Source organism: Ambystoma mexicanum, chromosome 2p (assembly GCF_040938575.1).
Source record: "Ambystoma mexicanum isolate Mex_15411 chromosome 2p, UKY_AmexF1_1, whole genome shotgun sequence".
In the NCBI taxonomy this organism is placed as follows: domain Eukaryota; kingdom Metazoa; phylum Chordata; class Amphibia; order Caudata; family Ambystomatidae; genus Ambystoma; species Ambystoma mexicanum.
Window position 1 is genome coordinate 793,441,877 of NC_090923.1, and position 17,308 is coordinate 793,459,184.

The following is a 17,308-nucleotide window of genomic DNA, read 5'->3' on the forward strand; positions in this document are numbered from 1 at the left end:
AGAAGGTCTGTGTACCACGTCCTGCGGTCCTACTCCGGAGCAATGAGGATCATCTGGGAACCAAACCTCCGTAACCTCTGCAGTACATGCGGGATGACGGGGACTGGAGGAAACGCATACAGCAGTGGGAATGACCACTCCACCGCGAAGGCGTCTCCTAAGGCTCCTTTTGGACGAAATTCCCGCGAGCAGAACCCCTTGTACTTCCGGTTGACACTGGAGGCGAAGAGATTCACTTGAGGGGTCCCCCAAAGGGCGAAGATCTCCAGGAGAATCTCCTGAGCCAACTCCCACTCGTGAGAGATCGCACTCTGCCTACTCAGAGCGTCCGCCGTCTCCTTTTCGTCTCCGGCCAGATGAACTGCCGAAATGGAAACTTCCTGCTGGATTGCCAGAACCAGAGCTGCATCACCTCCCTGCACAGAGGAAGTGACCATGCCCCCCTTTTTGTTGAGGTAGTGCATGGCCACCGTGTTGTCTGTCAGGATCAGGACATTCTTTCCTCGCACAGTCAGCAGAAAAGTCTTCAGGGCTAGCCTGACGGCCCTCAGCTCCAACAGATTGATATGGAGTCTGGACTCTGACGGAGACCAACGACCGCTGACTGTCAACTCGTTGGCATGAGCTCCCCATCCCGTGAGGGATGCGTCCGTCACGATCGTCACCTCTGGCCAGGGCAGCCAAAATGGAGCCCCCCTCATCAGATTGCCTTCGTCGGCCCACCACAGAAGGTCCTGGACGACTGAGGACGGCACCTGAACAGGGTCCGACATCCTGCCGGAGGACTGAGACCACTGGAGCTTGAGTGCCCATTGCAAAGATCTCATCCGCAACCTGGCCTCTGGCACCAGAAGAATGCAGGATGCCATGAGGCCAAGCAGTCTCGAACTGGAATGCTGGGAGACTCTGGGCAAGTTGAAACTTGTGCACCATCTGCTGAATGTGATGAGCCCTCACCTGGGGAGGAAAACACTGCCCCAGGGACGTGTCGAGCACTGCTACTGGGGCCTCTGAGTTGGTGTCAAATGGGACTTCTTTAAGTTGAGGGAGAAGCCCAGCTTGTGGAGGGAGTGGCAGGTGACGGACAGATGATCCAGGACTTGCTCGAGAGAGCGCGCCCTGATCAACCAATCGTCTAGGTAGGGGTAGACGTGAATCCCCACTTTCCTGACGTGCGCTGCCACCACTACCATGAGCTTGGTGAAAACCCTCGGGGCGGAGGTCAATCCGAACGGCAGGACCCGAAACTGAAAGTGCGAGTCGCCAACCGCGAACCTCAGGTACTTCTTGTGCTTTGGAAGTATCGGCACATGAAAATAAGCGTCCTTGAAGTCGAGAGACACGAACCAGTCCTGAAGTTGAAGGGCCTGGAGGACTTGAGTGTGTAACCATCTTGAACTTGTCCTTCCTGAGGAGTTTGTTCAAACCGTGCAAGTCCATGATGGGTCTCAATCCCCCGTCTTTCATGGAAATCAAAAAATAAGGGGAATACCATCCCATGTTCCTCTCCGCTACAGGCACCAGTTATATGGCGCCTTTCTCCAGCAGGGATTGAATTTCCTGCGCAAGGAGCGGATCCGGACTCTTCAAAGAGATTCCCCGGCGGATTGTCTTGAGGCCTCTGCCAGAAAGGAAGACAGTAGCCGTGGGTTATGATCTCCAGAACCCACACATCTGAAGTAATGGCGCGCCACTCTGCAAGATGCTGCGCCAGCCTTCCCCCAACCGGCGAACCATGGGACATGGCCTCATGACTGAGCTGAAGCGGCTGCGGCGTTGCCTGAGGGCAAAGAGGCAACAACCTGAGCGGCCTTGGCACCTCGAGTACCTTGTTTTCCACCTCTGGCACTCCTACGGTGGGCCCTTTGACTGGCAGCTCCCCTTGCTTTACCAAAGGATGAGTAATAACGAAAGGAACCTCCCCTCCATTGCTGTCCCCTAGGACGAAAAGGCAGAGGTTGTCGAACTGCAGCGCCCAACGACTTCGCTACTAGGGATGTAACGGTATAACGGTATACCGTTAAAGATACCGTGAACCACTTAATTGAACAATAATAACCGTCACATTGTTTATACCGTTATACCGTTTATACCGTTAAGTGTGCTTTTCAATCTGATTTGGAAAGGCTGCAGTAAGAAAGTGCTGCACAGTCTTGGTCTTGCACTGTTGGATGTGCCATCTGCCAAGTAGTTTCAGTTAGAGCAGTTCTTAATGCCATTCCATAAACCACATGTGCGTGACACAAAATCAATATGTTAGCAGTAGGAAGAATAGATACAGTGTCAAGAAGGAAAAGGGGTTACTTTGGGTTGGCGGCTTTGGGGTCTATATATTTATAATGGATAATGTTCTCTAAACAAATGACAATGGGGGATTTCCCTGGTTCTATCATTGAATGTACATATAATAAGTCACACTGCGAAATTCACTAATCTCTGTGGGTATTCCCTGCTGCCATACCAAAGGGTAACATGTCTGTGATTACTTAACACCTTTTGGCCTGAGCCTAAATGGCCACTTGAGAAAAGCAATTCAGTTTGCTTTGCCAGTCGCCACAGGGCTCCCCCCCCCCCTTTCCTCCTCTCCACACGTGTGTTTGTGTTTGGTGGAAGCAAGGGGTGGCATTTCAGTGGAAAGTATGTTGAAATCCCCAATTCTGTCCCGGGGTGTCTGGTTTTGTTTGTGATGATAAATCTGACAATTTATGACCTTTTAGAAAATATTTGTTAAGGTTAGTCAACTCCACCTGCTATACCGTGATAACCATGATATACCGTCATTTGGCAAGAAGGTTATCGTACCGTCATAAAACTAATACCGTGACACCCCTATTCGTAACACCTTTTGAGGTCTGCAACCTCTGAAGGCTCTCGTCAGCCTGGTTGCCAAAAAGATGTTCCCCGTCAAAGGGCATGTTGAGGAGCCGGGCCTGCACATCAGCAGAAAACCCCGACTTCCACAACCACGCAAACCTGTGTATCACGGTGCTCGCCGCCATGGACCGGCTGACGCAATCTGCCATGTCTAAACTCGACTGAACAGCCTCACACATGGCATCCTTGCCATCCTGAACCATGGCAAGGAATCCATCCCGTTCGTCCCCTTCGGGAATATGTTCAGCCGCTAAGGAAACAGTTCCACAGAGAGTGTGTGAAACGTGACAAGGCACATATGGAGTTGGCCGCCTGAAGCGCCATACCCCCTGCAGAAAGCACTTTCTTCGCCCAGCCGTCGAAACGCTCGTCGTCCCTATCAGGAGGGATGGTAGGATATGACGCCTGCTTTGCCGGGGCCGTAGCCGCCTGCACCACCAAACTCTCCAGAGTGGGGTGCTTGGACAAGTAGCAGGGGTCGCTACTGGCTGGGCGGTATTTTCGCGGCAAAGACTTGCCCACTGCCGGGAGACTCTCCGGAGCAGTCCAAACCGCCGCCGCCACCCTCTGTAGAGCCATATGAAACGGCAGTACCGGGTCAGTTGGTGGACCAAGGTCGAGGATATCCGTATGGTCATCCTGAAGAAACTCCCCTGGGGGAGCAGACCTTCCCAAGTACTCGGTGACCCTTGACATAAGGCGCCAGTACGAGGAGTCTGCTTGAGTGCCAGGCTCAGGCCTACAAAACTCCACCTCCGGAGAGGTGTCCAGCCCACTAGCATCATGCAGGGACTGCCTCAGGTCCTCAAATTGGCTATGGCCCGAGAGAATCTAGTCAGGCACCGTATTAGGAACCATGCCATCATCAGAGCCTTCATCCACCTCTGAAATAAACTCAAGATGGCGGTAAGAAGGCACAGAATGTGAACCAAAGCCATGCTTGACCTTGGCCAGAGCCTTTCTAGGGGCTTCCACCGAGCCTCGGGGTACCCCCGTCGACACAGCCTTGAAAGGGGTCGAGTGAATCGGCATCAACATAGGCCTCGAGGCCGGAGCCCCGAGCATGTCCTTCGACAGCCTGGGTGCCAATGGCGCCGACGACTTCTTCAGAGGCGGGGCCTCGAAAGACTCAGTCGACGACCTCTGCGCCACCGGCGTCGACGTCTTCCTCGAAGACATTACAGGTTCACACGGTCTCGAGCGCATCGAGGACCGGGACCTGGACCGGGCATGACTAGAACGATTCCTCATGTCCGAGCGGGACCTCTCCCGCGAATCGTGCCGACCACCCGAGCCCGAAGGCGTGCAAGCGGTGTCTCTCGACCGATCACGACCGACCTCACTCTGGAGGCGCGGACGGACCGGTTCCCTGGGATTCGAGAATCGCTAACATTTTCTTCCCGAAGGAAGCCCATTCCTCCAGCGTCGCCTGCTTGGTAGGGTAAGCGACCTGCCGATGGGCAGAGTCATCGGAAGAGGACGGGGAAGGCGACCGATGACAGCGCTTCCGGGAGTGCCTCGAAGAGGCAGAGGAGTGGCGAGACCGACTCCGGGACCGAGACCCACTGGACTTCCGACGACGACGCGGAGTCGCCTCTCTAATCGTCTGTCGTAAGCCCCGCAGACCTCGACTTCCGTGGCTTAGACACCTTACCTACCGATAACTTCTTCTTGCGCTCCCGCATGGCTTTAGACGTGAGCGACTGGCAGTCGACACAGTCATCCATGTCATGGGCCTCTCGAGGCACCAGAGGCAGGCATCGTGCTGGTCCGTAACCGACATCTTGGACCCACAGTCCCCGCACTTCTTAAATCCCGGACGCGGGGTGCAGGACGAGGTAGACATCCTTCACGAAGAAGAAACTTCACAAAACAAACAGGTTCGAAGAACCGAGAAACAGAAACTCCAAAGAGTCGAGGCACGCCGAGATCTCCGAAGCGAACACGTTCGCGGAAAAAACGTAACGGAGGCTACGGGTGTCGTGCCTCCTACTTATAACATCCAGTGACATTGGCCGTCGGAGGAGGTCCTCGAGGGCGACGTCATCGACGCAGGACGCAGCCGACGAAAGATTTTCTGAAGCAGCACAGCTGTGGTGATTACTGTCATAGATATGGAATACGTCAGAGGACCCAATCCCCTCGAAAAAACCTGGTATCTTTATCCTCACCAAGGGTGGGGGTTGTGGGGGGGGGGATCCTCTGTGCTGCTCGTATATTTCTTAGCCCTCTCTGAAGCAGCCTCTGAGCAAACTCTAGTACTTTTAAGCCCCAAAAGGTGTATCCTCTGCTTTTGCCGGCAGAGAGATTAGCACCCAAGCAGGCATACTCATGTAATGCCCAGGTATCCAGATTAGATCTTGAGCGAGGAGCCCCAGGATCAGTGACGCTAGAGCTGGACCCGCCCGATGTGTGACAAGCCAACCCCAGGAGGAGATCCCTGGACTGGGATGTCCTGAACAGAAATTCACTTACTACCTGTTGTAGTTTTTCAGTGATGAAATCCCAAAAGTGCAAGGAGGGAAGTGACCTTGACCTTTTCGACAAGAACTGTTACTTTCTTCAACCTTTGAGAATAGAAAATGTAACACCAGGAAACAAGGCTGATTGTGTGTCAGAGGTGCTCGGGCTCTCCCGCATCGATAGTCAAGGCGGGGAGGATCGCTTGCCGCCATGGTACTGTCCGTGGCTCCAACAACAAAGCAGCGCCAGTCAAGTCAGCACAGCCGGTGCGTTGGGGAGACCAACACCAGACTGGTCTGTTGTATAGTGAACGCTGAAGATAACATGGTATGAAGCGTATGCGATAATCAACCCAAGTAAAATTGAATAACAGATGAGTGACTGAACTTTGAAGCAAGATATGATACCTTAGAGTGATCCAGCACCGTGTGCGTGCTCATTCGAAAGTCTCTATGGTATCCAACTGAAACAGTGACAAATAATTGTAAATCTAAGTGGTCCAGTAACGGGTCAAGCCAGTTCCTGTGTAAAACCGAAGGCCTTTGATGTTAATAGCGTAAAAAAGTTGATGCCAAAGTAGATTAAGTTGGTCCAAGGCTGGCGGAGGGAGGTCAGCTGAGAGCTTTTGGTTAAAACAAGTTTGTGTTAAAAAGTTAAATTGAAATTGGTCCTAGCCCGGCAGAGGGAGACTAATTGAACATTGTGTTAATGAGGATCTGAGCCCGGCTGAGGGGAATCAAAGGTGAATAGTGAATCGCCTGAGAAATTGAGTACTTGTAAAATCCTAACATGAAAAGAACTTGTTTGTCGCATCAGGCCGTCTGAAAGAAGAGACTGAGAGGCAAAGAGACTTGGGCTTGGAAGGCCCTGATGCTAATGATTGAACTGTCAGACAGTGCTAAGCTCTAGTGTACCGCCTTGTCCCGTGCTGAAAACGCGGTGAAGTGATGCCAATGGCCTGAACATCCTGACATATTTCTTGAACAGTTCTTTCTTTTGCATGACATCGTTTCCCACACTATTTGTAGTTCGAGATAAGGATTGGCAATAGGTTTATTAGTATAGGCCCTTTTATTTTGACAACAAACTACTGGGACTGTGTCATTATTTGATGGTGGTAGCTTGCTCCTATCTGTAGATTTAGGATTAGATGGGCGTTTTACAAACTCATTTTCAAGTTCAATAAAATGTGGTCACTTGTGACGGTTTTACGGTTGATACCATGCCTTCCTTACAGGACTGAGATGAAGGGTGAAATACATTGCATAGAGAGCCATCTTCCGTTCATGAAGCCAGGCTTGATGTGACCAACTACCACTTAACAAGGAGGTAGTGGTATGACAGAAGACTATGTTGCTGGTGTCCTGAGCAGTGATGGTGATAAAAACGATATCTATGAAGGCACAAAGCTAGAGAATGTTCTCCGTTGCCTTATTGCAGGAGTAACTACATTCTCAATAGTAAGCAGGCATTCTCCCCCATTGGGCATTTACGGACATCATGTTTTAATGGTAAACATCGAGTAAAGAAAACCCATTGCCTGCAACACACCCACACCTTTGCGATGGCAGTCCACTTCAAAAAGAAAATCAAACATGCAGCAAGTCACCAAGAACATGCCCAAAACCACCAATGCCACCCCTAACCAGCCAATGCTGGACCCAACTACAAGACTAAAAAAGTACTCACCAATTTCAACAGAAAGATGTACGAGCTTAGTGATCAAACGTCAGTGCCGCCACGCCAGAAGATCCTTGCCCACCAGACATCTACAAAACCATCCTCACCCAAAAAACAACTGCAGAATAATTTTGCAACCTCTACAACCATTGATCAGCAAACAGGAAATAGCATGCATCAAGTCACTCCTTAAAGACCCATCGGGAAACACAGAAGACCTAACCAACTACCGATCAATTTCGAACATCCCCTACCCAGCAAAACTCTGAGAAAGCTACGTTTACGAAAAAAACCTGGAACATGTAGAAAACAATCGGATACTAGACCAGGCACAAGTGGCTTCAGACACAGAGGAACAGAAACAGCATTACTAACTAAAAGGGATGATCTAAAAATCAACAACGACTCCAACGTCACATCAGCATAAATACTACAAGGATCTATCAGCAGCCTTTGACGCAGTCCACCACGAAACGCTCATCATAGCGCTCATAGAAATAGGAATCGGCAACACAGCGTTACTATGGTTAAAAACATTCCTAGGAGAAAGAACAAACAATGTGGCTAAACCCCTCAACTCAGCACTCCACACAAACAGTGGTGGAGTTCCACAAGGCTGCTCTTCAACATCAACATGATCACTCATGAACCTCATCAAAACACATGGTCTCACTTCTTCGCCACAAGTGTTGATTTTCTAGATGATTTGTGGGTCTGAGTAGTAGTAGCAAGACCCAACCCATATCAACTGCCCCACAGAACTAAAACAGTGGATCAGTACAAACAGCCTTAAACTCAACCTGGACAAAACAGAAATCATGATCACGCCAATGACCTGTCGAAACACCACCACATTTCATGGCCTACCTAAATGGGAAATTCGACTGGAACCTTCCAAGTGGTTAAAAACCTCTGGATATTAATGGCCAAATACTCGAAATGGAAGAACGCAGCAGTAAAGATTTGCTTCTTCCACCTGCACACATTAAAGCGGATGCTACCTTTCTTCACTTTCCCACATAGAACACTCACCATCATTTCCCGCATGTCAAGAATAGACTATGCCAACAGCATCTATCTCGGAATGCAGGACTACTGTACCAAAAAACTATAGCGAATAGAGAACAGCAGCAAGACTACTCCTCAGACTCAATAACACATCACACAACATCACTGAGAACCCTACATTGGCTACCAGTCAAACATTTTTTATTCAAAACACTCTGCATAACCCACAAAGCAATCGCCTGCCGAAGAGGAGTTCATACAGGGACAAATCTCCACCTACAGTCCAGCAATATTTGCCTCAAACCAAAACAATACTCCAAGCACAAATCTGGTAAATCAACATTCTCTGACAAACTTTGGAATGTACTCCCGAAGGAAATGCAAGACCACCTAAAATTGAGAAAATTGCTAAAAACATGTCTCTTCTACTCACCTAGCTAAACAGGAAACAGTTAAATGAAAACAGCCAACACAGCACAAGAGAAACACCCAAATCAACTGAAATCTAACAAACTGAAACCTGGATGCTCCATATCAAAATAAAGCATTTGAACACAAACCACCATAGAAAAACAAACCCTGCCAGACCAACATTGCCACCGCACAGAAGGGCATAGAGGCTGCCAACATCACTTACCCTACTAAAAACCTTCCAATATCCTGAAAACTAACCATCAAACACGAAATAAAAACACACACATACTTCTACCACAGCTGAAACCTAAAACCACAACTAAAGTACACACTCCGCACCACCTTACTAAACACTACAGAAAATGAAACTTAATTTCACACAAATCATCCCACACAAATCTAAACAACTAAACCTTAGTTCTTGGAGACATAGGGGTTAAGAAAATCACTCACGATGCCACCAAACAGGTCAATTCACAGGGCACAGAGTGATAGGAAGATATCACAATGTTATAAAAATAAATAGAAAATGAAAGGCTCTGAAAAATAAGCAGTCAAGAAATGGGGCTGGGACTCCCAGTATTACTTTAGAGGTCAGTGTGACTAAACACCTTTAAGCAACATAGCTGAAGTGCACGTAATGGGTCCTAGGAAATGGTCTCACTATATCTTAACCAAATAGCATGGGGCTTTCAATCTGACCAATCATCTTGGAGAAAGAAAATGTTGAAACGTAAAAATGAACTTCCAAAATGTTAAAGGTTTCAATTTTTGTGGTCACAATTACAAATCTATAGCTTCTAGAATGTGATACTTCCTTCAATCGTCACCTGGCAACAAAACTACAGACCGCCTCATTGGATAAGTGTTTGAATGCAGCGGTAAATGGACCCGCAGCAAGGGGCATACCTCTATTAAGTACTGAAAGGGGCAACAGAGTGGCATGGCACAAAACTGCCTATTATAACCGTTCAAGTTTGAAACTGCACATGCCTGTGATGCTGGAACGTTGTAAGTTGCTTAAGAGCATTTTTATCCAAACAAAGCTTGCTTGTCTGACAGAGTACCAGTACTCTCAGCACCAGTCTGCTTCCCCATCTCCTCTACCGAACTAACCTAAACACAAAAGGCTCATGGCCCTTCAACCACAGCCTGCAGCAAGCAATCTATGTGATAGAGAAAACAAATCCAGAATTTTTATTTCTTGCACATTTCAATGCACTAATATGCGGTGGGGGAGCCCACCCATAACCCCCCATACAATATGTAACCCACCCCCACATATACATGCCCTGAAATGCGCATTTCAAAATTCTGCATTTTCAGCCGCAATAATTTGGGGTGATCCATCGCCGCTAAGGTTCCTGTTGGGGGTCAGTGTGGCGTATGGCAGCATTTATGAACTGCTATATTGAAGAAGAAAACAACCTGCTAACCACCACCTTCCACGTTCACTCATGGACAATCCAGTCCAGGCGTGCCAGCACCATCCACACTCATGGACCTTGTGTTCTTCCCTCCCCTCATAAATCTGCACAATTATCCATTGCTGTCTATGCAATTACAATTTGAATGTGTTTTGGAATGCAATAGTGAAAGTAAATTGCAGTAAGGGACATTCTTCCATCAAGAACCCCACAGCACTACATCATGACATTTCATGAAGTTGCATATTTTGTACACATTTCCAAGTCTGTTACTGCATGTGTGTGTAAAAACACAGCCGGTACAGTAGGGAATGCTGAAGCCAGCGGGCCGTCGGGTCTCAGACGGTGTACCAATGGCAGGAGTGAGGGGAGAGAAATAACGAACATCTTACATGACACGTTTAAGAAGTTGAACACTGGGGTTGCCCCACCAAAGTCCAGAAAATGTGAGGGAAATGGGAGAGGGAGAGGTTTTGGTTTCCTGTTTGTATCACCTGTATCATATCGCAGATGTAGGTTCTGGCAATATGTGTGCAACTTGCAAGAAATACCCAATCATATTACGGTGTTCGTTTTCTGTAAAACCAATCAAATCCATGTATAAAACAAAAAAAATGTAATTATTGAAAAGAGTTGACCACAACCAAGAATGCCTCACCTGCATGTCCAGCCAACTGGACCCAAGGGTACCTTTTTTTAAACGACACAACAAATGGAGACCAGTGCACTATTGTCTTTAGCTTCTTCCATGATTTTGTCTAAAAGGTAAACAAAAGAGACAACTGTTAATAGGAGGATAAATGAAGGACAAAATGCCTAAGCATGTGTGAAACCAATAGCAACCGAAGGCAGGCGCTCACCACATGAGAACATTGGCGAACAGCACACTAAGGGCTGGTGTAATGCGTGCCTGTCCCTTCAAGTGATTCCCAGTAACAGAAAATGAACCCAAAAAGTTTACAATAGCATTTGCATGGAAACTATTTGTGAAAGAAAGCCCCACCATTCTACGGCAATCACAGGGTTTCTGTGCAGCAAAGGATCAAGCAAGTTAAGAACCACAAGCAGCGATAGTATACATGAAGCGAGGGCTTTAAGCAGTATGCATGGCCGAATTGCATCCAAGATGGTGGATGGGCCTCTTGTAGGCTTGGTCCATGAATTCCAGTAACCCCGTGGTTTCAACAGCTGAAGTCAATGTGTTGCCCCCAATCACAACCAGATAACAGGGAGGGACTGCTGCGTACACATGTCGAACCTGGCCCTGCGAAGGGATCAAAGCACTCTATAAGACATGTGAATCCAAGGAACAGTTTGGTTGTTTGGAGAAAGAGGAAGCATGTATTTGGAGACAGACATTAATGAGAGCATGATACTAGAGAGTGGAGGAAGCTACTAGGAGAGGAGAGACGGCGGAGGTGCCTGGGGTGAAGAGGAGGAGAAGAAAAGCACAAAGTCGTTGGAAGAAGCTGCTAGGAGAAGGAAAGGAAAATATGAGTTTGGTGGAGGATTATCAGAGTAGGGGAGAGGAGTCATAACAGGTTGGAACATAGGCGGAGGAGAGGAGAGGCAGTGCAACATCAGTTGGAGGCAGGAGGCTGAAAATTACATGGAGGGGTGGTGGTGGTGGTGAATACAATGGTATAAGGATCAAGCGAGGTGGGAGGAGATTATGTTAAGGAAGCAGTAAGGGGTGTATCTGGCACCGAGCAGGAAGCAAAACTCACTAGTATTCAGCCTGAGAGCAGTGGCGGCATGAGCATGTAGGGGAGCACTGAGGTGGTGCAAATGAACAAAGATAAGGGAGCGAAGGAGTGAGCATGAATAGGACAGGCACCCCTACTTAATAATAATAATAATAATAATAATAATAATAATTTGGCATTTATATAGCGCTACGAACCCTCAGGTATCTGAGCGCTGCTTATTATTACCCACGGTGTGTGGTGCTCATTTATCGACCTCGGAAGGATGAAACGCTGAGTTTGGCGCTGCCGGGATTCGAACCTGCGTTCGCAGGCTCTGCACCGATGTCAAAGCGAGCGCTCTACTCGCTGTGCCACTTGACCGGCGTCATACGTCACTTACGGTCAAGATGCAAGACAATGAAGGAGAAAGGGAAAAAGGGCAATCGTGCCAGGACCCTGAAACAAGAAGGTTGCAGGAGAGGCAGTGGAAGCCGGAAGGTGGTGAACCTTTGGTCCAAGTAGGACATCTGAACCAACATTCTGGCGGAATTTCAAGCAAGGGCTACCAATTTGGGTTGGACACTAGAGAAAGTCTCCCACATTGTATGCAAGCTGCAAAATACCTAGCCAGGAAGCCTACTGTTCCATAAGGACTGAGTGATGCAGGGAGTGAGGTTGGTTGTAGAGGTTCACACAAGTTGATTAAATGGTTTTTTTAAAAATAAACTATTGGTATAAGGTCAATACGTTTGTTTAAATTTCCCGGTGCTCCCTATTGGATCCATGCTACCAGATCAGAACAATGTGAGAAGGGAAGGCACCTAGAGCCTAACAAGGTGCAAATAGGGGCACACAAAATAACTAACAAGTTGGGCATATAATAATTAGAATTTGTGCATTGATGTAGAGAATTCTTCTTTATAGTTTGTCAAAAATATAGACATTAAAACCTGCAAACATTCAAGATGACCAATTAATTTCACATAAACTTTACGTAATTGCGGTATTGCATTCAATTTGACAATACAGTTACATTCTCTTGTTTTACAATCTCAATAGAATTCACAATATATGTGTTTTTCAATAGTAAATATATGGATATCCCGATAGGTTGATGTATTTGCATTCCGATCATCTACTATGTGTTTTGGGCGTATTTTGCCCTTCTTCAGGTAAGAAATATCTGGATAGTTGGGTTCTGTAGATTTAAACAAAAAAGGAATAGATAAAGTTTGAATTCGCTATTTTATATTTATCTTATATTATTACACTGAGTAAGGATTCCATGTATCTGCACTAACCTGTACGTGGATTTAGCAACCGATTGATGTTGGGAGTTACCTTTTCTGAGACACATTATTCTTGCCATGATGTCACAGTAGGAGGATAATGTAAACTGTTTCTATAGGTGCCAATATACCTCTACAAAAGTTATACTTCACATGTTTCTTCTCTGTAGAGAGCTAACTTTTTTTCATTGTTTTGTAAAGCATAGAATTACAACAATGTTGTGTCAAAGCTCCAGGGAGGGTGGCAGTAGGTGAAGGTAAACAAAATACAAATAATTATAAAAACATTTTTAAAAACGAGGTCAGAATAAGTACAAGTGAAGATGCAGATTTTGGCTAAAACTCAGACATTTCTGGTATAAAGGGCCTATTATTGTGCCTGTATAGAAGTGCAATTAGCTCATGCCTCCATGGTGAGGTTAGGTAGGAAAGGGCGATGTAAAGTCTTCATAATGGTTCAGGGAAAGCCTTATTAGAAAAGAGGTTTTGTTTTTGAGCCACATAAGGGAGGAGATAGTTACCTTCAATTTTCCCCAGCCACGCAGAATTAACTGTTAAAGGATCTTCCTCAGTGTGTAATGGAGTCCACTGAATGTAGTTAGACAAGGAACGGCATTTAATACCTGCAGATCTTTGGTTTTCAGTGGTGCGATGATATTTCCAGCAGAGACGAGAAGTCTTTGAGCAGTTTGCTGGCAAGACCTCAATATGTTAGTCAGAGGATTTTGTAAGAGATGTGGTCCTCCATCAGTAAGAACACGAGGGCCTTTTCACAGATGCAATAGGGTCAAAGGCTTCGAGACCTTGTACCATTTTCATTGTACAGTTTTAGATGGGTCTTACTTGGTTTTTGTTTAGGTCTACATATTTATGGTTAACGTGGTCCAATTTTTGGTCCAGTCAACTTTTGGCCCCTTTTGAAGTATGTGATCATTGAGCAGCATGTAGATTTGGAAGTGGGTTTTACAGACTACCTTGTCAATATGGGGGCGGAGAGGGCAGGGCTGGTGGATTTTGTTATTGTTTTTATTGAGGATGAGATCGCTCTGTGCCGGACTGTCAGACACATGAGGTATAAAGTACACAGTTATACTGGAGGCATAACAATCAGGACTGACAAGGTGTAATCAGAAGGAGCTGTACTTGGCTTTCTAAAATAAGAACATATAGGGGACAAATGCGGCATTCCATAACTTATTCACAACCTTGCACTACAAACCCCTATTGTTTCGATGGGGCTCAATGCTACTATGTTAACAGTTTTGGAAGTTGGTCACATTGTTACAAGTTTGAAATTCTCATTCTGTTTATGAACAAATTATACTGATCTCCCTTATACTATTTTCTCATTTCCACTCTCTCCAGTATACTTTACAGCTATCTATGGTTACATTCCATTGGTGTAACATAAGCCTGCAGGCATTAGTGCGCCTGAAATGTCAGTCTTTGGTCTGCAGTTGAAGGGCTAGTTATTCTGGTTATTTCCCATACTTCTAGGACTTGTTGACAGATATGTAAGTTACAGGATCAACAAGCTCAAATGTCTTCCAATTGCCAGAATTTGGACAGGTGCCTATTAGGAACATCAAAAGGTAGTCCAAATTTCAAAGATAAAATGTTACCCCAATAGCAGTTTAACCTTCAGTAAACTGCACATATTAATTTCAACCCCACCCTCCCTTTATCTCTCCTCTCTCTGCTCACCCACTCCCTCCTCCCTGCTCTTATAAGCAATTTTGAAATGTACCTGCGTGCTTTGAGAGTAATGTCAACGGCCTATGCATGCCTTTACATCCTGGCTGTGACTTTGGCTCCTTGAAGCACTTGTGTGATCAGGAACCTGTATAAAAGACACCAATACAATAAAAATAGAGGTCCACCATAGTCTTATGCACAACTAAGTAAATATGATCTAGGGCAGGGACACTCTTACAGCCAAGGCCCCTTTCAGTCCTTCAGACTATTTGCTGCGCTTCCTCCCTGACCCTCCACCCCATAGACTTGTGACTTTCCAAATGTCACAAAGACGAGAAGAGGATCTAAAGTCCTTTGTCCTACGAAGATCAAACGAAAGGCGTCAAAGTTTTGAAGGACTCGTTCTTCAGCTGAGGGGTTTGGAAAAAATCACTGTTACGGTGATGGACTGGTCAATTGAATAGTCTGAAATCATTTTCTAGAGTAAAGCAACCAGGAGGCCACCTTCCAGGTGAGTAATTTCAAGTCCACCGTCATTCAGCTCTAACGGCTCATGGCAGAACGCGCTGAGCACAACATTGAGGTCCCATTTCGCCTAGGTAGGAAAGATGCAGAAGACGAACGAAATTACGTTTTATCACAGGGTTTGTGAGCTTGAACGAAGAAGAATCAGTATTGAGGTATACCCCCGATAGCCGACAGGTACGTACGGCAAGAGCGCATTATGAATGCCCGTGGATGCAAGGTCTGAGATAAAGGAGAGCACACAAGCCACTGAAGCTAGACAATTAAGCACCAGTGACAGAAGAGGAGCTATTTGCTCTTGTACTGTGCACAAGTAGAGGGTTTGCGTGCAGCTTGGTTGATGCGCATATATCATCGGAGAGGTCGAACTGATCAGGCCACAAAGTTGAGAGATTGTGGGGAGGTATGCCACAGCTATTGGTCACACAAGTGCAGGAAATTGGGAATTTCTGGCAAGTGGAGGGACTGAGTGTCATTAGCTCCGAAAACCAGAACCTGGCTGGCCACCAGGGTGCTATAAGAACCAGCATGCAGCTGTGCACCTCTATAGTTTCAGCAACGCGCAATGAATCAAAATCACGGCGAACGCAGAGCTTTCGTCCAAGGAAATTTAAAGGGCATCTCCCAGGGAGGCTAGATGCAGCCCTTCTCTGGAGGCATAATGTTGCAAACAGTTCTACACTCCGGGTCCCTGACGAGTTGGGAGAGAAAAACTCACAATCGTTTGCAGTAGACCGACGACTGAGGGAAATGGCCGCTATGTTCTCCTGGCCAGGAATATGCACCACCTGCAGCCAAATTCCTTTGTGAACTACCCATTCCCATTTCTGAAGGCAAAGGTCCACCAGGGGCAAAGACTCCGCCTTGCTTGTGCACAAAACATCGCAACCGAGTTGTCTGTCCTCAAACTATTTTGTTGGAAATACTGAACTGGAAAGCTTCATGGCTAGGAAAATGGCTAGTAATTTGAGGTAGTTGATGTGATATTGTCTGTCCAAGGAAGACCACAGATCAAACACCCACAGATGACCTAGCGTCGCCCCTCCCCCCCGCCTAGCAGGGAACAATCAATTGTCAGTCATATGAGGAGATGGTTCCAAAAAGGGGGTACCCACTGAAAGGATGGCGATGTTCGACCACCAGTGGAGGTCGGGCATCATCTCCAGGGACACTCAAATCAATTGGTAATCTGGATCGGTTGCTTGATACCAGTTCTGTCTGAGCGTCATCTGTGACGGTCTCATCTTTAACCTTACTAGAGGAAGGGTTAAGACGTAGGAAGCCATTAAGCCCAGACGTCTCTGGAACTACCATGCTGACATGTGGGTGGAGTGCAGAAATAGGTTACATGTATGCCCTAGGTGTTTCACCCAGTCATCCGTTAGAAAGACTTTGGAACGGACTGTGTTCCATCATAAACACAAGAAAACTGGATCTCGCAAGATTGTCATTGAAGACTTCCTCCAGTCCACAGACAACCGCAGTTTGAAAAGAAGCTGAAGTAACAAATACATTTATAAAGCTGCTTTCTGTGGACAGCGACTCCTGCACAGCCAGTCCTCCAAATATGGATAGCATGGACTACACGAACCCAGAGAAACACTGCTATCAAAGCCATCATCTTTGTGAAATCTCTTGGTGCTGCGCTCAGCCCAAAAGGAAGGACCCAATAGTGAACATGTTCACCCTCTACCAAAGTTATTTGGGGTGTTGAGGCCATATTGGTATATGAAAGTATGAATCCTGAAGATTCACCACACAGAGCCAATTGTCTTTTACAAGTGAGGAGCAGATTTATGTGGGTGTGATCTTGAGTCTTTCCTGGGGAATATGGGAACTGAAATTTGACATGTCTCAAATAGTGGGCACGCCAGCCTGGTTGGATTTTGCCACTACAAAGATGTGCGAGTTGAGGCCCCTGCCCTCTTCTGCCAGAAGCACATGTTCCAGCACCCTTACTTCCCGAGGTTTCTGAACCTCCGAATGGAGTGAGAGACCATGTCTGCTGCAGAGGAGTACGGCATGGAGGAATTGGCAGGAGAAGGCGGAAACCCGAACAGGCTACTGACAGAACCCAGGGGTCTTTTGTGATGGTCCATTAGGCCTCCAGGTGTAAAGAGATGCATCCATCTACTGGTGTAAAGTGGGACCATTCCAAACCATCAATTGGATTTTTTATCAGGAGAGGATGTATTGGTTCCCAAGCTGAAGGCTGGTGAGAGAGAAAAAGTCTTGTCCACACGTT

The 17,308-nt window shown here is 46.8% G+C and overlaps 1 protein-coding gene across 1 annotated transcript in view; it reads right to left on the reverse strand.

Annotated features, from left to right (window-relative positions):
• The window catches only part of LOC138566800 (inositol-trisphosphate 3-kinase A-like), a 796,057-nt gene that overhangs the window by 96,425 nt on the left and 682,324 nt on the right, over positions 1-17,308 (reverse strand). The window contains exon 4 of the mRNA XM_069644458.1: positions 10,525-10,624. Coding sequence (XP_069500559.1) covers positions 10,525-10,624 — 100 coding nt within the window. The remainder of the gene's footprint in view (positions 1-10,524; positions 10,625-17,308) is intronic.